Source organism: Gigantopelta aegis, chromosome 7 (assembly GCF_016097555.1).
Source record: "Gigantopelta aegis isolate Gae_Host chromosome 7, Gae_host_genome, whole genome shotgun sequence".
Classification (NCBI taxonomy): Eukaryota; Metazoa; Mollusca; class Gastropoda; order Neomphalida; family Peltospiridae; genus Gigantopelta; species Gigantopelta aegis.
The window spans coordinates 11,833,684-11,853,961 of NC_054705.1; the positions used below are offsets into that span (position 1 = coordinate 11,833,684).

At 38.4% G+C, this 20,278-nt stretch overlaps 2 protein-coding genes across 2 annotated transcripts; one reads left to right on the forward strand and one right to left on the reverse strand.

Moving 5' to 3' along the window:
- Window positions 1-2,019: 2,019 nt before the first annotated feature.
- On the reverse strand, window positions 2,020-9,952 carry LOC121377889. Its single transcript, XM_041505987.1, has 4 exons — window positions 9,926-9,952; window positions 5,384-6,313; window positions 3,773-3,990; window positions 2,020-2,198 (listed from the first exon to the last, which is right to left on the reverse strand). Exons 1-4 carry the CDS (start codon window positions 9,950-9,952, stop codon window positions 2,126-2,128), a joined length of 1,248 nt encoding a protein of 415 aa, XP_041361921.1. The 3' UTR covers window positions 2,020-2,125.
- Window positions 9,953-11,856: 1,904 nt separating this feature from the next.
- On the forward strand, window positions 11,857-20,127 carry LOC121377890 (uncharacterized protein DDB_G0287625-like). Its single transcript, XM_041505988.1, has 4 exons — window positions 11,857-12,136; window positions 13,364-14,177; window positions 15,521-16,344; window positions 17,677-20,127. Exons 2-4 carry the CDS (start codon window positions 13,703-13,705, stop codon window positions 20,125-20,127), a joined length of 3,750 nt encoding a protein of 1,249 aa, XP_041361922.1. The 5' UTR covers window positions 11,857-12,136; window positions 13,364-13,702.
- Window positions 20,128-20,278: the final 151 nt, after the last annotated feature.

Genomic DNA, 20,278 nt, shown 5'->3' on the forward strand with positions numbered 1-20,278 from the left:
GCTTTGACGTAAAAAGACAAGTAAAAGTGTTTTAGAAATAACAAAACAATACTTGTTTGTGTTCAATTTAGAAAAAAATCATTTCAGAAATAAATAAATTTCCATAGCATGAAAAAACCCGTTCCCCATGGGACGGACTATAAGTGTTAACTTAAAGGGACATTCCTGAGTTTGCTGCATTGTAAGATGTTTTCGACTAATAAAATATTTCTACGATTAAACTTACATATTAAATATATTTTCTTGTTTAGAATATCAGTGTCTGTATATTCAATGTGTTTCTGGTCGTCTTAATATTTGTAAGAAGCCGAAACTGGGTTTTGTCTTCAAATAATTTCGTACGTACGAAAAAACTTATTTTAGGAAATAAAATGAAATTTAACCTAGTACAAATATTAGTACGATCAGAAACACGTTTAATATACAGCCACTAATATTTTATGCAGAAAGATATATTTGGTATATAATTATAATCGATAAAACGTCTCTGTTGGTCGATATCATCTTAAAAATTGCAGCAAACTCAGGAATGTCCCTTTAAAGAAGAAAAAGACACTTACATAATCAATTCTAGTGAATTATTGATAATATGGCATATTAGATTCAGGTTGCGTTGTTGCAAGTGTGATTTTTAGTTAATTATATCTTTAAAAAAAAAAAAAAAAAAAAAAATCGAAACAACCTAAACGCTTAAGCACCATTTAGTATACTGCGTAATATACTGCGTAGTATACTGCGTAATGAATATACTGAACAATTAAAGAAACGCGATTTTTAATATATCGAGTGGCTCGAAGAAAACAATAAGCCTACTGAATACGGAATTATTTTAGAAGTTTGGAGACTGTAGCTTTTAAATTTCACACCCAATACTATATATATATATATATATATATATATATATATATATATATATATATATATATATATATGCGACGCCAAAAGTGAAATTTATATCTACTTTTGTTTACTTAAAAAGTATTGGATTCAATGTGATGGAATGCCAAAATTGTTTGAAGTACCCTTTGAATAGGTACCGTGGACGAATCGTCCAGCTCTCTGAAAATACAGTGGATTAATTGTCTGAACCTAGTGGACGAATTGTCCAGACGACTAACCATGTAGAAAGCGTCAGTGTCTCCACCGGTTTGCTCGTAGACTGCCCTCAAATGTTGGTGGCTTTTTTCATGAGAGAATCGATTTTCTGATTTCTTCCCACGAGATTTCTTCCCATTGTTCTCTTATTGTGTCCTTTAATTCATTCATCGTAGATAAATAAGTAGCCCGAGTACTCCGAGTTTCCTCTCTAACACAATGATAAAATTACCAAATATCTGACATCCAGTAGCCGATGATTAATGAATCAATGTGCTCTAGTGGTGTCGTTACACAAAACAAACTTTTTTTTGTGATTGTCGGGTATTTGTCGTTTTGAGACGGCCCCTGGAAGACGGAATGGCCGAGTGGACGATCATGTGACGCAACGTCACGATATAGGTAGGCGAACTTAGAATTCTGCTGTCCGGAGTTTGCCGAAGCTTAGCTGAATGTGGGTGTTGTCCGGTCTCTTTCTGTAGTGTGTGTATTAGTGATTGATATCTGAATTTTGTTTTAATCAAGTAACTCGAAAATGTATTTGAATGTCCCTTTACCACTGGGCTACGTCCTACCTCCAGTCTGTTAAAAAGAATAGAATAGAATAGATGTTTAACGACACCCCAGCATGAAATATACATCGGCTATTGGGTGTCAAACTATCCAGTCTGTTGAAAAGAATAGAATAGAATAGATGTTTAACGACACCCCAGCATGAAATATACATCGGCTATTGGGTGTCAAACTATCCAGTCTGTTGAAAAGAATAGAATAGAATAGATGTTTAACGACACCCCAGCATGAAATATACATCGGCTATTGGGTGTCAAACTATCCAGTCTGTTAAAAAGAATAGAATAGAATAGATGTTTAACGACACCCCAGCATGAAATATACATCGGCTATTGGGTGTCAAACTATCCAGTCTGCTATTGGATGTCAAACTATCCAGTCTGTTAAAAAGAATAGAATAGAATAGATGTTTAACGACACCCCAGCATGAAATATACATCGGCTACTGGATGTCAAACTATCCAGTCACACCCTTAGCAGCAAGTTGTTCCCTAACGTGGGAAAAATATGTAGCATCTGGAAAAGCATTTCTGAAAAAAAAGCATTGGAATTTAAAATAAACAACAACTACAAACATCCTGGAAATAAATACATATAGTTAAGATGAGTATGATAATGAAGACGATGATGATGATGATGATGATGATGATGATGAGGATCATATAGTGATATAATGGTGGTGATGATTATGATGATGATGATATAGATGATGATATGATATAGATGATGATGATATGATATAGATGATTACGATGATGATGTTACATAGTTTGGTTTTTATATCAAACTGAAGTTTAATATGACCGCCAACAGGGAATGGGGGAGGGGATTAATGGTGTATGTATGGGTACACATCAGACGCTGAACCCTTCAGTCATGCTCAGATAACAGGGGTGAAGCTAGAATTTTGAGTGTGTGTGTGTGTGTGTGTGTGTGGAGTTTAGAGCATTTGTGTGTGCTTGTAGACCTACACACCTCATTCGATGTTTTACTTGTTAATTTAAGGTAGTTTTGAAAAGACTCCTGGATCTCCCACTTGGTTTACAAGTGTGTTTGTTTTGTTTAATGACACCACTAGAGCACACTGATTTATTAATCATCGGTTATTGGATGTCAAACACATGGCCATCTTGACACATTCATTGAGAAGAAACCCGCTACATTTTTCCATTAGTTGCAAGAGATCTTTTATATGCACCATCCCACAGACAGGATAGCACATACCACGCACGGCCTTTGATATACCAGTCGTGATGGACTGGCTGGAACGAGAAAAAGCCCAATGGGCCCAGCAATGGTGACCGATCCTAGACCAAACGCGCATCAAGCGAGCACTTTATTACTGGGCTACATCCCACCCCTTTGATGATAGTGGTAATTATTATTATTATTATTATTATTTTTATTATTATTAATATTATTATTATTATTTTATTATTATTATTATTTTATTATTATTATTATTATTATTATGACAACAAGAAAATTAAACACTGATGGAATATATAAACATTTAAATTATTTTGTGCAATAAAAGTTATTTTCAAAGCTAAACTGTTTTAATATAGAACCAATATACAACCAATCTTGGTATAAAGTATCGTTCCAGACAGTGCACCATAACTGGTATATCAAAGGCCGTGGTATGTGTTACCCTGTCTGTGGTATGGTGCATATAAAAGATACATGGCTATTAATGGAAAAATGTAGCAGGTTTCCTCTCTAGGACTGCATGTCAAAATTGTGAAATGTTTGACATTCAATAGCCGATGATTAATAAATCAATGTGCTCTAGTGATGTCTTTAAATAAAACAAACTTTGGTATAAAGTATGGAATCTATTACCTCAAATCACAATATACATTTTAATGACGGGCAACATTTTGTTCAGTATCTCGTCGAGAATCTCTACGCAAGTTTTAGAGATCGATACACAATTCTAAAATATAAAACAGTAGTTGCTGATCAATTTTCAATTGACTAGAACTATTGGTAATTAAGATTTTGAAAACCAAGTGTTCCCTAAATGATTTTTAATCGATCATTGATCAGCTTGTGTGAACTGGTGATTGAACATAAAATATGATCTGATATCATATAATACCTGTCTGGTCCTCCATGTGTATTAGTCTTGTGGGGAATATCACCCCACGTGACTGTATCTTCCCTTCCGGTGGTGGTCGACTGACCAATGGTAAAAGTCAGCTTCCGGTCGAAGGCTATTTTTAGCAACTGGAGTATAGATTGTCCCTCGACGGTGTCAGGAAGAAACCCTCTTCGTCTAGTTCCGTGATATGGCTTGCCTAAGTTCGGGTGCTCATCCTTAAAACAGTAGGGGAAAAAAGGTAATAATAATAATAATAATAATAATAATAATAATAATTTAACAAATAAACTGCAGAAAGATACCTAAATTTAGCCCGAGTACTCTGCTGTTCGAGAGTTAGACGGGTTTTGTACGGTTATGGTCACTCTCTGCCATCAGAGATCACTCTATAGCGAAAACGCGGAATGACTGACTATAACACAGTAGACAAAGATTCCAACTCTAATACAACAAAAATTCTAAGTTTGATGTTAAATACCTTTACATTGATCATTTTCGAATTCGCCGATAACATATATTTCACATAGTGACCACTAATACACACACTACAGGAAGAAACCCGACATCACCCCTTTCAATAATATTCTGGTTAAATACGTAGGTGCTAACGGGTTTCTTCCTGTATCGTGTGTTGAATAAGCGAAATATTTGTTATCGGCGAGCTCGAAAATTAATAATGTAAAGGTATTTAGTGTGAAACTTAGAATTGTTGTTGTTTTAGAGCTGGAATCTTTGTCTACCGTGTGGTTGTCAGCCATTCCGCGTTTTCGCTGTACAATGGTCTATGACGACAGAGAGAGATCATAACCGTACAAATGTCCGTCTAGCTCTCAAACGCCAGAGTAGGCCCTACTCGCGCTAACCTTAATTCAAAATGAAAAAAGAAAAAAAACCCAGAAAGTTTTGCTATGCATATCAAGTGTGCCATAATTATGTTGAATGCCAGTAGAGAAAACTCTGTGACATATATAGAAGGTTGTGCTTCTCCCCAACCATATATGTTAGAAAAAACTTAATATATTTCAGAAACATAAACAAGTACTAGTGGAAACAATATATATTAATAAAGGTTGACTGCATATATAAATTGAACATAAAAGCAAATTAATATACTAAACAAAAAACAAAAACAACCTCCCCCACCCCCACCCCTGAATATAAATACGTCGTGCGTAATCCCTATGGTTTAGATTATCACAAATATTAACAAAAGTAGAATCTCTGCAAAGGCGTACCGCTAGGCTTCATTTTTTTTCTTTTGTTGTGTGTGTGTGCGTGTGGGATGGCAGGTTGATTTTGCCCGAATTAAACAAAAAGGACTGGATCTGGATAACAAAATTTAATCATATTACCATTACTGGCAAACAGCTATATAGGGTTGTAAACGAATAACTATATTTTACATGGATTACAACTAATATTGTGCGTAGAATAATGGAAATACAAGCTGAAGGTTTCAGGCAAGTTGTGCGTAAGCTTGAAATCACAATATCGCTAATTTTTCAATATTGTTCAAGTTCATATTGCCGCCTAAAAGAAAACATTGTTTATTCTTTTGTCCCTTAGTACATATGCAATCAAACCTTAGTGACAGATTGACTTAATTACCATCTGCGTCCCATCTTCAAAATAGTAGTCAATGACGATGACCCCGTGACCCTCGTAACCGGGACAGCTGAGGTCAGGAATGATCTTGTGACTCATTTTCCCAGGAGGCTGGTTTCCTGTGATCATATTTGATGACGTTTGTTCAGTTGTGTCTTTTGATTTATGGCTGTTGTCTGACCGAACGTCTTTGGTTTCTTCTTGAACTAAACCTACAGAAGAATCGTGTTCTTCTGTTTTACCAGCATTACTCGGCTCCTCTGAAAGGTCGTCTTCATCTCCACTCAAATGACAAGTTTTTTCTTCGACTGACTTCCCTGTATAAGAATCGTACGTTGATTCGCCGTGATCACCTTCACGATGAGCTGAATTTGTCAGATTTTGCTCAGTTGTCTTTCCAGTAGTTGTGTTGTCTTCACTGTGCATAACATCGCTGTGCAAGTCGACGCCTGGCTGGCTGTCGTTTCTTCCTACAAAGACAAACTCAGAAGCCAATTCATTAGTTGACTCTTCTGTATAAGGTGTGTGTCTTGACTGGCAACCATTTCGTTCAAGAGACATAGAACCTTGTTGTACCTGTAAGTGTTCCCAATCATTGTTGTCAGATGTGGGTAGAGAAATGATTTCTATTGAATGCATTGGAATATCTTCGTGGCTGGCTGTGAAATTGGGGCTAGGTTCGTCATTGTTCATATTGTCTTTACTGTTATGTAGCATAAAATCAATAGACTCATCTTCAATTGTCTTGCCTGTATTAGAGTTGTCAGGTGACTGGCCTGGATCATCCTGGCGTTGATTTCCATTGTTCTGTTTCTGTTCGTCAGGTTTGTTGTCGTCTGCCTGCTTGTATTTGCTTTCATTTGTCAGAGAGCTACTGGACTGCTGTTCAGGTGACTGGCCTGGATCATTCTGGCGTTGATTTCCATATTTGGTCTAGGATCAGTAATAAAGTGCTCGCTTGATGCGCGTTTAGTCTAGGATCAGTAATAAAGTGCTCGCTTGATGCGCGTTTAGTCTAGGATCAGTAATAAAGTGCTCGCTTGATGCGCGTTGGGTCTAGGATCGGTCACCATTGCTGGGCCCATTGGGCTGTTTCTCGTTCCAGCCAGTCCATCACGACTGGTATATCAAAGGCCGTGCGTGGTATGTGCTATCCTGTCTGTGGGATGGTGCATATAAAAGATATCTTGCAACTAATGGAAAAATGTAGCGGGTTTCTTATCAATGAATGTGTCAAAATGGCAAACAACATTGACTATTTGTTTTTCAATGCACCAAATATGAACAACAGAGGCAGTACCTGGTTCTTTGTAACTCGGTACAAGCAATACATTTACAACTGCTTTTATATGGACGAAATACCTTAAGTGATCTCTATAATAAAACAATATTTATTTGTGTCCAAAAATTATTAAGCAAACACATCGTTTTGCTTAAAATAGTCTAATGGTTTGACTGCACATTTAATTTTTTGTTTCTGTTCGATTGTTATTAAAATAAAATTGTATACAAATTTCATATGAATTTTTATTTCATATGAGTACATTACTATTATATTATAATTTGTAATTGTCGCCATTATATTGTGTGTAATATATAGGAGAGGGCCTAGTAAGTTGGCAAACATGTTCTCAATCACTTTGCTGTTTATGCTATAAAATATGTTTTCAATCAATGATACTGCATCTTTAATAATGCACTGTATTTCCTCTAATAAGTACCCAGGCGCTTAAATGACAATTAATGCATTTGGACTGGTATGCATATTCAACGATATACAATACACAGTATTGCTTAATATCAACAAGTATAATCATATAGTTAATTAAAGTTACAGTGTCTGGTTACCTTATTATAACATCATGTATTAATACAAGCTCAAATGCACTTTTAAAAAAACTCGTGTGTGTTCGCTATGAACGGAGATCGTCAAAAGTATACGCTTGATTCCTCGCCTGTGCCGCCATAGCTCGGCAAAGCACAAACGACAGCCTGTTGTCAGTTTCAGTTAACACGTGCGTTTGCCGATATAAAATTGTAGGGTTCGTCTCAAAAAATTAAGAGAAATCTTGCGCTGTACGAAGAACGTTCGGTTGAGGATACGGTACTAGAGTCTTTCGTTAAAACCGGTTTGATCTTGACAACGTATTATCGACAATCGTACCTTCCTATTTGAGAATTAATATTTTATAAAGTGTTAGTAGAACTTTCAAAGTTTAGTTTGTATACTAGTAACACATTAATCATGTATATATTTTTTAAATAAAATATACTAAAGTAGACAATGAACGTTTTCACTTCTTAATTTTACGTGTTAAAATCGACAAATTCAAATAAATATTATTTTGTTTGGAAAGGATAAAGTTAGGGGGTGGGGGGTGGTTAACGACATCAAAGTTAGAGCATATTGATAGACTTATCCTATCCTTCCTTCCATCTGCTGTTGGGTGTCTCACATTTGGTAATTTTGACATAATCTTAGAGAGGAATCGGGTGCATGTGGAGGTCGAAATCCTTACTTGCCCAAGCTTAAACAAAATTGAAATGTATTTTCTGGGGGAGCATGGCCCCATATAAACGTCGCTCAACACAGTCTATAACCCCAACCCCGCTGAAATCCCTGCACACGCGCCTTGGAAACCCGCTACATTTTTTTCTTTTTTAGCAAGGGATCGTTTATATGTACCATCCCACAGACAGGATATCACATACCATGGTCTTTTATATACCCGCCGATGGGGATCGATCCTAGACTGACCACGGATTTCCAAAAAACACCTTTTTAGGTCTAAGTAATGAATAAAAATAACATGTAGTCTTGAAAAATGTTACGTAAATCGAACACAGTACCCTCTTCCTCTACCCCTAAAGCGTTACGTAATTAGTAACACCCTCTTACATGTAACGCGTATGCCAACAGTTGGCCACTGTCAAAATTTCACGGCAAATCCCCCACCCACCAACCCCTAAAAAGGCGTTGTACCATACCTCTTTGGATATAAATATATTTTGGAGATATGAGACGACCCCTCAATCAAGACAGTTAAATTTGTTCAAAAATTGCGAAATCTCACGTGATCTCTTGTTGGAAATTCCACACTATTGCTAAGCCAATGAAAACCGAGATCGGTAGGATCCCGTCAAAAGTGTCCCACTTTCGAAATACTGGCTTTGTTTTTGACCTGGATAAGCCAGCGTAGTGAAACCAATGCCGAGTACGGCGTCATATATGCACCAAACGTAATTGGATTTTCTGTTCTATATGCTTAAATAATAAAAATATTCTGGATACTGCCGCTTTAATAAAACGGTTAAATGTGACGGCTATTATATATAACGAGCGCAGCCATTTTCTACCATCCCAGTGAATACGCCCTCTGGCGAGCCAGTGGTTACGTAATACTTAACGTGTCACGTCAGGAATTAGTCTTAGAACTGAAGACAAAAACGTACCTGAATTTTGCGGATGCATCGCAATGTTCTGTAATAATATCCATCCCAGTAAGCCAGAAATCAGTACAATATAAACCACCATTGTCAAAGTGTTGAAATAACTGTATTAGGCCTATGTTTTGTCCATAAATTAACCCATGTACGGAATCGGAGTGTTTTGTTAGTTAATTGTTAGTTTTCTTTCTGTGGCCTGTACCTGTGGTTCCTGATTGACAGGTGTATATTTAGACGGTTCCCAATCAAAGTGTCTTAGACGCACTAAACATACGTGCCTCTTTTATTAAGATCACAGGGTATTGTGGGGTAGTCGCGCGCCCACCCCTATAATCGTAATGGACATTATCAGCCGTCCTTTTTATTACTGTAAATAATTCTGTAAAACCCTTGATTAAGTAGACTTTCCCATCAAAAATTACAATTTTAACTGACCAATTACGTAGTCCCAAAAAAAAAAAAAATTATCACTTGGGTACCGTGAGTGGTCGTTTTTGTTCCAACGCACCCTACCAATAGGCCTAATAATATGCTTTTTTTTCTTTGGATTTTTTAAGAGAGAAAAATACTAATCAGGGGTTCAAAAAATTTCACAAAATTTACTTGCCACAGGGCAAGTGCCAATCAGATAGTTACTTGACCAATACATTTTCCCACTTGCCCATATTTTTTAAGGTAACCGACTGTGTTACTTCTATTTAATTTAATACAGTGCTTAATAATGTAATAATATTGAAAGTAATTGGTTTTATTGCACAAATAAAATATTTTTGCCAATAGGTTACAACACTTATTCAGGAAGTACTAAATGTATATGTCTGTCCAGTAGTATCCACTGTCTTCTCCATTTGTTGATTTAAAATTTGTTATTTGTTTGATAGTGTCCACTTGTTCATCTCAAAATAATTATTGTGTTGATCTAGGTCTTAGTGGCCGTTGATGTGGCGAGAACCCTTTCCACTTGTGAGCCATTCTTTTATGGCTGGCATTAGTTGAAAAATGTTTATGGATTTTGACCTTGTGTCATTATTGTGAATATATTATTTAACATTCTCTGCCCCAAAACACTTCTCTGGAATGTTTTTACCCAGTTCGTACCTGAGAAAGTCTCTCACAAACAGCCATGGTTGGGCTCAAAGTAAACACGAGCTCTGTTAATGTTTTTAAGTAGTGCATGATTGGTAAACAACAGAAGGGGACGGGGTGTACATCGATTGCAGCCTGGTATTTTTAATTTATTGAGCATAATTTATTTGTTAAAAACTATTAATAAAGCAGAACAAAATAATATATTCATGTATGCTTAGAGGGCATCGCACCATCATGATTATGACGTAGGGCTAATGAAATCTAACTTGTCACGATTATGACCTAGGGCTAATGAAATTCAAATTCATCTTACCCGTTTATTTTACACGGACGTAATTTACATTTGCAAAGTACTGAAAAACATTAAGTATGTTCTGCTACAAGGTTCATGATGTCTAAACTAAAATATTTTGCAACGTTTATAAGGATACAGTTCATAATATGTATATGCTTTGTTCAAGTGAACTCGGAAATTATAAACGTGCTTTACGCCCCCGTTCATTTGCAAAGAGTAGATTCCAGAGTCCACCGCGTTAACGTCTTAATATAATTTGAATATGACAATTTTTGCAAGGATTAAACATTTTGACTGCATTCACAAGGCCTGTATAATTTATTTTTTATTTAAAATACACCTGCGAAGTAACAGTATTGTATCAACGCTCCATTATTTTTCAGTAATGGAGAGATGAAACCCTACTTAATTAACCCACTAAAATCATTGGTGTTAATTTCCATACTAACATATATTCACATAAAATTATTACTCAGTGGTGTATTTTAAGTAGGGGAATATCCTCGTAACTCTCCATTCCTGAAAAATAATGGGACTCGTCTACATTATTTTTCAGGAATGGAGAGTTACTCGGACATTCCCCTATACATAAGCTGTAAAGCGTATTGGACGCTATTTCCAAGTTTGAAGATCATCGAACTGATTACTTGTACGAATTCAATCAAACGTTCAGTGGCGGAAATTACCGATCTTAGTCGATAGTAAAAGGATAATAACTCTAAAGTTGTTATTGAACTTTTCAACTCATTGTTTTCCGTTTTGGTGTTAACGCATTGGCAAGAGTTCTGATCGTTCCAGCATTTAGAGTTAGGGTTAGTTCTCCTTAGAGCTATGTAAATGCTTGAACGATCGGAACTCTTTCCAAAGCTTTTACCGAGATTTGTAACAAAATTTTAAAATAAAAACACTTGTCATCGGGCATATGCAGTTAACATAATTACTTGCCCGACATGAAAATTACACTTGGCACGGGCGTCGGGCGATGGGATTTTTGAACCCCTGTACTATAACCCCATTTCGTTCTATTTATGCAAACTGAAATATATTTAGTTAAATAGTTTATTATACTATTACTATCAAGTCATTTAACTTTAAGTTGTTTTACAAGTCAGGTTAATGAAAGCGAAGCGCCTTGTCGTAAATTAGAGCGTTTGGTTACACTGTGTATACAGGAGCTGACGTCACTTCGACCCAAGTTATAGTACCGGACGACACAAAAACGAAACAAAATGGCTGCCCCCAGTTATTCGGAATAATCATGTTTTTTTATTAACTCTAAAATTACGCGTTTTTCATTTATTAAAGTGTCAGTATGTGTTGGTGGTCCGAGTATGCATCTTTCCAACACATAAGGCTCTTGTTTCAGTTGACCCTTCCTTTAATCAGTTCAAAACGGTCGCAGACCCGGCACTTAATGAAGACCCGTCCTTTGTTTTTTTCTTCTTCTTCTGTTTTTTTGAGGCAGAATGTGATAAAAAAAAAAAAAAAGGGACCCGTCCAGTTGAATAAGTTTTGTTGTGTTGTTGTTGTTTTATTTTTGTTAGTTATTTATTTTTATTTGTTTTCAAATTGTTTATTTCTTTATTTTTATTTTTATTTTTTATTTATAGCAGGGATTAATCAGTTTTCTGCTGTCTTACCCGGCCTTTATTGGAGGCCCGGCGCTTATTAGAGGTCCGGCGTTTATTGTGTTGCAAAAAGTTACAGATCCGGCGCTTATTGCAGGCCGGCGCTTATTTGAGGCCCAGCGCTTATTAGAAGAAATGCGGTATATATATATTTCGTCAGTTTTTCATCTCTTCTGTACAGAATAAAAGTTATACATGAGCCGATGATCAGGAACCCGTCAAGTGACAATTACTTCGAGAGATGATCGAGGATCCACAGGAAGAGACAAGGAAGATTTGAAAATAACTATTCCCGGTGTACGTATTAATGCAAGCTGTCTCGTACCAAATCAGCGCCCTCTGTCGAGTCTGGAAGATAGTAGGAGATGAACCGACAACTGTGTATATTCAAAGAAAGTCCATCTCTGATTGGTACATGCCAGAGGGCGCTGGTTTGGGCGTTGTGGGGCTGGGCGGGACGAGGTAATATGGTGTAATATGAGGAATAGGTACCTTGTATGCAGTCCATCATTTCATTTCATTTCAACTTATTTCCGTGCTTATATCCAACTAAGGTTCAAGCACGCTGTCCTGGGCACACACACCTCAGCTATCTGGGCTGTCTGTCGAGGACAGTGGGTTAGTTGTTAGTTGGAAAGTGGTTAGTGAGAGAGAAGAGGGTGTACTCATTGAGCCCTTAAGAACTCGATCTGGGTGGGAGCCGGTACCGGGCTTCGATTTCGAACCCTGTACCTACCAGCCAGTAGTCTAATGGCTTAACCACTGCACCACCGAGTCCGGTTTCCAATCCATTTTATGAATATTGAAAAATCATATTAAACACAACTAATACTATAAACAGTGTTAAATGTGCTTTTGAACCCCACCCCTCACTATAGCGTGTTCTCATTTCATTCGCACGGCCCTATGACAATATATACTTTGTAAATTATAAATTAACTTTGTATAATTTTATGTGTATTGTCTTTTGACACATTATCGTTATATTTTAATGTCACTAGTATACACCACACATTTGTGTGTGTGTGTGTGTGTGTGTGTGTGTGTGTGTGTGTGTGTGTGTGTGTGTTTAAATTGTAACTGAACTTTGTATAATTTTATGTGTATTGTCTTTTGACGCATTAATTAATGCATCATTATATTTTAATTACACTAGTATACACATCACATTGGTGTGTGTGTGTGTGTGTGTGTGTGTGTGTGTGCGCGTTTCCGCGCGCGCGTGTTTGCGTGTGTGTGTCTGCACTAAAATGTATTACAAAATAGAATGCAATGTATTTGTAATATGTAAAATACTAATAGAATGATAGCGGTGGTGATGGTGATAGTTTTTATGATTAACATGATGATGCTAAAAGCAAATAAAATGATGATGATGATGATGATGATGATGATGACAGGTCTATGTTTAGTCTAGATCAGTTTCATCATTACAGATTTTTTCTCCACTTTGAAAAGACGGATAGCTGAAGTCTGTCCATTGCCAATTCTGACTTAAATATTTTTTTGTTTTTGTTTTTGCAGTCCGGTAGCGACGGTGCTAACAAGAACGATTCTTCAGGACAGGCTGATGATTATACTGTGAAACCGCCAACCGACCAGTGGACAACTGTAAAACGTAGAAAGGGGAAACATAAAAACATACCACAACAGCAATCACATAATCGAGGTGGCAGAAATCATTTTGGATTTCGTAGGCATCAACAGCAGTATCTGCCACCAAAACATCAGAACGACCACCAACAACAAAAACGGCAACAACATCCTCCACAGGATCCGCAACAGCAAGTAGAACAGAGACAACATCATCATCATCAGCAGCAGCAGCAGCAAGAACCAATTCATTACGACAGTACAGAAGTCATGGGTGCATGTCAGAGCCTCAGGAGCAAATCCGATCAGAAAATCCCTTCTCCGATCAAAATAAAAGAATACATCACAAACTCTGGGTTAAATATCACTTGCTATACTGGGGACGTCACCGCAGCTGGTGCTGAAGGAATTGTAACTGCAGAGGGTTGTGGTATGGCTAACCCCAGTATGGTGACACAATCGCTGTTAAAAATGGCTGACATTGATTATGGTGACTTAGCCTCTGCTGTAATTCGTAAATTTGGTACAGTTGATCTAAAGGTTGGAGAAGTCTATTGCCTACAAACACTTGAATACGGGATTATGCTACAATTCAAATCTATATTTTTGGCTATAGTTCTGCCATTTGAGGACGCTCGTAATAAGATTTACTGGAAAAGCCACACGGTATATCTGTACTATAACCTTTTAAATGAAGCTGAAAAGAACGGTTTAAAGTCACTTGCCATTCCTCTGTTGGGATCAGGTAAGATCCAGTTCTAAATCATAATATTTCTATGCTATATATCGCTACTTTACATGAATTAGTGATAAATGACGGCTCATTAACACAGTGGCGTAGCGTGGGATGCCAGCTCCCGGGGCAAGGCATGTATTGCGCCCCCTAACCAGTGGACCGTTAGCACTCCACGAGTCCCTTCCACCAGTCCAGAATTTTGCGCCCGGAGCAACCGCCCCGGTGGCCCCGCCCACACTATACCACTGCATTAACAGATCTCATAATGTTTGCATATTTAAAAGAAGAATATTAAAATCATACTATCTTGGGACGCTGCTTAAACAGGTGAAATCAGTGGCGTAGCCAGCGGAGGGGGTGGGGGGTGGGGGCAGGGAGGCCATGGCCCACTCCAATCCCGGGAAATTTTTGTCTTTTCGCTTATTAATAACATTAAAAAGGTTCCTGTGTCATATCCCACTACACAGGTGCCCCCCCCCCTCCCCCCACACACCCAATACAAAATCCTGCCTACGCCACTGGGTGAAATATACGAAAAATGGCTCGAAATGGGAAGGAAAGAAATGTTTTATTTAACGACACTCAGCACATTTTATTTACGGTTATATGGTGTCGGACACACAGGACCACACAGATATTGAGAGAGGAAACCCGCTATCGCCACTTCATGAGCTACTCTTTTTCGATTAGCAGCAAGGGAACTTTTACATGCAGCATCCCTCAGACAGTATTGTACATACCACGGCCTTTGTCATACCAGTTGTGGAGCACTGGTAATAACGAGAAATAGCCCAATGGGTTCGAAATATGAAGTAAAACATTTCGAGGTAATTGTTGTAGATATGTAACTCAAGCTATAATCTTTAATTTCCTAAGAAAAATTTATAAATATTTTTCGTCATGTTTAAACTGGATGTTCTGTTGTATAAAATTGTACATCATATAAAAATATGTTCCTCTATCTGCTGCCAGTGTAATGTGTTCCGACCAGTAGTGCAGTTTTACCATTAAAAATTACATATTAAATACATTTTCTTGTATCGATAATCAGTTTCTGGTCATCTTAATGTCTCGTTTTTTTAAGCAGTTCAAACTGAATTTTATTTCAAAATAATTTCTTACTTCCATAATACATATAAGGAAATAAATGGAAGTGTGAGTCACTACAAACATTGGGACGATTCGAAGACCACTGAATATATAGAGATTGATAAACTAAATAATTATTTAAAAAAAAGATGTTTAATGTGTAATTTTGTAAGTTAAAAAAGACTATATTGGTCGAAGACATGTTACACTGGCTGTAAAATCAGGGCTGTGTATTTAATGTTTTCTTCTTTTATCATCGACAGGAAAGGCTGGAGCTCCATTGGAACTTGCTATAGAGGCCTTAGTAACAGCGTTGGGTATGTACCAAGCCAAAAGTCTCAGTGATATCATGTTGGTCAGTTTCACTGAAAAGAATCTTAACAAGATCACAAAGCAGTGGGACGAGTATTTTGCTAAAGAGTCTCAACCTGTTCATTTGAAGAAATGTAGAAAGACGAAGTCGGTTGAGTCTATGGAAAGGTCGAAACCACCGCCAGTGTTCTCTAAAATGAAATCAGTCTTTGAGGGCAATGTCAGTGAGTGTAATGATGGTACCAACCAGACGGCACAGTCACAGAATCCTCACCATCTTGCTAGTGACCATGGAAACCAGAGGTCATCAGATGGCATTGGTCATGGACTTGACAGAGCATATGATGATAACTTAGGCAGGCCTGAAGATCAAGAACAAAGAGAAATATTCAGTTATAAACATCAGGCTAATACCAATTCTAATGAATCATACATTGATGCACATATTCAGCCCAAACCACACCCAGATGCTCATTCAAGAGGATCCTGGTCCTCTGCCGACTCCCATGGAAATAGTGGCCAGTCACCTGAAGAGCAGTCCTTTAGCTCTCTGACAAATAAAAGCAAAGACAAGCAGGCAGACGACAACAAACCTGACGAACAGAAACAGAACAATGGAAATCAACGCCAGGATGATCCAGGCCAGTCACCTGAAGAGCAGTCCTTTAGCTCTCTGACAAATAAAAGCAAAGACAAGCAGGCAGACGACAACAAACCTGACGAACAGAAACAGAACAATGGAAATCAACGCCAGGATGCCAGCTCCCGGGGCAAGGCATGTATTGCGCCCCCTAACCAGTGGACCGTTAGCACTCCACGAGTCCCTTCCACCAGTCCAGAATTTTGCGCCCGGAGCAACCGCCCCGGTGGCCCCGCCCACACTATACCACTGCATTAACAGATCTCATAATGTTTGCATATTTAAAAGAAGAATATTAAAATCATACTATCTTGGGACGCTGCTTAAACAGGTGAAATCAGTGGCGTAGCCAGCGGAGGGGGTGGGGGGTGGGGGCAGGGAGGCCATGGCCCACTCCAATCCCGGGAAATTTTTGTCTTTTCGCTTATTAATAACATTAAAAAGGTTCCTGTGTCATATCCCACTACACAGGTGCCCCCCCCCCCTCCCCCCACACACCCAATACAAAATCCTGCCTACGCCACTGGGTGAAATATACGAAAAATGGCTCGAAATGGGAAGGAAAGAAATGTTTTATTTAACGACACTCAGCACATTTTATTTACGGTTATATGGTGTCGGACACACAGGACCACACAGATATTGAGAGAGGAAACCCGCTATCGCCACTTCATGAGCTACTCTTTTTCGATTAGCAGCAAGGGAACTTTTACATGCAGCATCCCTCAGACAGTATTGTACATACCACGGCCTTTGTCATACCAGTTGTGGAGCACTGGTAATAACGAGAAATAGCCCAATGGGTTCGAAATATGAAGTAAAACATTTCGAGGTAATTGTTGTAGATATGTAACTCAAGCTATAATCTTTAATTTCCTAAGAAAAATTTATAAATATTTTTCGTCATGTTTAAACTGGATGTTCTGTTGTATAAAATTGTACATCATATAAAAATATGTTCCTCTATCTGCTGCCAGTGTAATGTGTTCCGACCAGTAGTGCAGTTTTACCATTAAAAATTACATATTAAATACATTTTCTTGTATCGATAATCAGTTTCTGGTCATCTTAATGTCTCGTTTTTTTAAGCAGTTCAAACTGAATTTTATTTCAAAATAATTTCTTACTTCCATAATACATATAAGGAAATAAATGGAAGTGTGAGTCACTACAAACATTGGGACGATTCGAAGACCACTGAATATATAGAGATTGATAAACTAAATAATTATTTAAAAAAAAGATGTTTAATGTGTAATTTTGTAAGTTAAAAAAGACTATATTGGTCGAAGACATGTTACACTGGCTGTAAAATCAGGGCTGTGTATTTAATGTTTTCTTCTTTTATCATCGACAGGAAAGGCTGGAGCTCCATTGGAACTTGCTATAGAGGCCTTAGTAACAGCGTTGGGTATGTACCAAGCCAAAAGTCTCAGTGATATCATGTTGGTCAGTTTCACTGAAAAGAATCTTAACAAGATCACAAAGCAGTGGGACGAGTATTTTGCTAAAGAGTCTCAACCTGTTCATTTGAAGAAATGTAGAAAGACGAAGTCGGTTGAGTCTATGGAAAGGTCGAAACCACCGCCAGTGTTCTCTAAAATGAAATCAGTCTTTGAGGGCAATGTCAGTGAGTGTAATGATGGTACCAACCAGACGGCACAGTCACAGAATCCTCACCATCTTGCTAGTGACCATGGAAACCAGAGGTCATCAGATGGCATTGGTCATGGACTTGACAGAGCATATGATGATAACTTAGGCAGGCCTGAAGATCAAGAACAAAGAGAAATATTCAGTTATAAACATCAGGCTAATACCAATTCTAATGAATCATACATTGATGCACATATTCAGCCCAAACCACACCCAGATGCTCATTCAAGAGGATCCTGGTCCTCTGCCGACTCCCATGGAAATAGTGGCCAGTCACCTGAAGAGCAGTCCTTTAGCTCTCTGACAAATAAAAGCAAAGACAAGCAGGCAGACGACAACAAACCTGACGAACAGAAACAGAACAATGGAAATCAACGCCAGGATGATCCAGGCCAGTCACCTGAACAGCATTCCAGTAACTCTCTGACAAATGAAAGCAAAGACAAGCAGGCAGACAACAAACCTGACGAACAGAAACAGAACAATGGAAATCAACGCCATGATGATCCAGGCCAGTCACCTGAACAGCATTCCAGTAACTCTCTGACAAATGAAAGCAAAGACAAGCAGGCAGACAACAAACCTGACGAACAGAAACAGAACAATGGAAATCAACGCCAGGATGATCCAGGCCAGTCACCTGAACAGCATTCTAGTAACTCTCTGACAAATGAAAGCAAAGACAAGCAGGCAGACAACAAATCTGACGAACAGAAAGAGAACAATGGAAATCAACGCCAGGATGATCCAGGCCAGTCACCTGAACAGCAGTCCAGTAGGTCTCTGATAAATGAATGCAAAGACAAGCAGGCAGACGACAACAAACCTAACGAACAGAAACAGAACAATGGAAATCAACGCCTGGATGATCCAGGCCAGTCACCTGAAGAGCAGTCCTTTAGCTCTCTGACAAATAAAAGCAAAGACAAGCAGGCAGACGACAACAAACCTGACGAACAGAAACAGAACAATGGAAATCAACGCCAGGATGATCCAGGCCAGTCACCTGAAGAGCAGTCCTTTAGCTCTCTGACAAATGAAAGCAAAGACAAGCAGGCAGACAACAAACCTGACGAACAGAAACAGAACAATGGAAATCAACGCCAGGATTATCCAGGCCAGTCACCTGAACAGCATTCCAGTAACTCTCTGACAAATGAAAGCAAAGACAAGCAGGCAGAAGACGACACACCTGACGAACAGAAACAGAACAATGGAAATCAACGCCAGAATGATTCAGGCCAGTCACTTGAAGAGCAGTCCTTTAGCTCTCTGAAAAAGGAAAGCAAAGACAAGCAGGCAGAAGACGACACACCTGACGAACAGAAACAGAACAATGGAAATCAACGCCAGAATGATCCAGTCCAGTCACCTGAAGAGCAGTCTTTTAGCTCTCTGTTAAATGAAAGCAAAGACAAGCAGGCAGAAGACGACAAACCTGACGAACAGAAACAGAACAATGGAAATCAACGCCAGGATGATCCTGGCCAGTCACCTGACAACTCTAATACAGGCACGACAATTGAAGATGAGTCTATTGATTTTATGCTACGTAATAGTAAAGACAATATGAACAACGACGAACCTAGCCCCAATTTCACAGCCAGCCACGAAGACAGTCCAATGCATTCAATAGAAATCATTTCTCTACCCACATCTGACAACAATGATTGGGAACACTTACAGGTACAACAATGTTCTATGTCTCTTGGCGGAAATGGTTGCCAGTCAAGACACACACCTTATACAGAAGAGTCAACTAATGAATTGGCTTCTGGGTATGTCTTTGTAGGAGGAAACGACATCCAGTCAGGAGTCGACTTGAACAGCGATGTTATGCACAGTGAAGACAACTCTACTACTGGAAAGACAACTGAGCAAAATCTGACAAATTCAGCTCATCGTGAAGGTGAACACGGTGAATCAACTGACGATTCTTATACAGGGAAGTCAGCCGAAGAAACGAATTTGAGTGGAGATGAAGACGGCCTTTCAGAGAAGCAGAGTAATGCTGGTAAAACACAGGAACGTGATTCTTCTGTAGGTTCAGTACAAGAAGAAACCAAAGACAACGATAAATCAGAAGACACAACTGAACAAACGTCATCAAATATGATCACAGGAAACCAGCCTCCTGGGAAAATGAGTCACAAGATCATTCCTGACATCAGCTGTCCCGGTTACGATGGACACGGGGTCATCGTCATTGACTACAATTTTGAAGATGGGACGCAGACGGTAATTAAGTCAATCTGTCATTAAGGTTTGATTGCATATGTACTAAGAGAGAAAAGAATAAACAATGGGTTTTTTCAGGCAGCAATATGAACTTGAACAGTATCGAAACATTAGCGACAATGTGATTTCAAGCTTACGCACAACTTGCCTGAAACCTTCAGCTTGTATTTCCATT

Excerpts from the sequence above, each read along its gene's own strand:
- LOC121377889 (XM_041505987.1), bottom strand. The coding sequence starts at position 9,952 with ATGGCTGTTTGTGAGAGACTTTCTCAG. Across the intron at positions 3,991-5,383 it reads TTGAAGATGGGACGCAGATG|GATGAGCACCCGAACTTAGG; the intron begins GTAATTAAGTCA and ends TACTGTTTTAAG. Across the intron at positions 2,199-3,772 it reads ACACATGGAGGACCAGACAG|AAATGCTTTTCCAGATGCTA; the intron begins GTATTATATGAT and ends CTTTTTTTTCAG.
- LOC121377890 (XM_041505988.1), top strand. The coding sequence starts at position 13,703 with ATGGGTGCATGTCAGAGCCTCAGGAGCAAATCCGATCAGAAAATCCCT. Across the intron at positions 14,178-15,520 it reads CATTCCTCTGTTGGGATCAG|GAAAGGCTGGAGCTCCATTG; the intron begins GTAAGATCCAGT and ends TATCATCGACAG. Across the intron at positions 16,345-17,676 it reads ATGCCAGCTCCCGGGGCAAG|AATCTTAACAAGATCACAAA; the intron begins GCATGTATTGCG and ends TTCACTGAAAAG.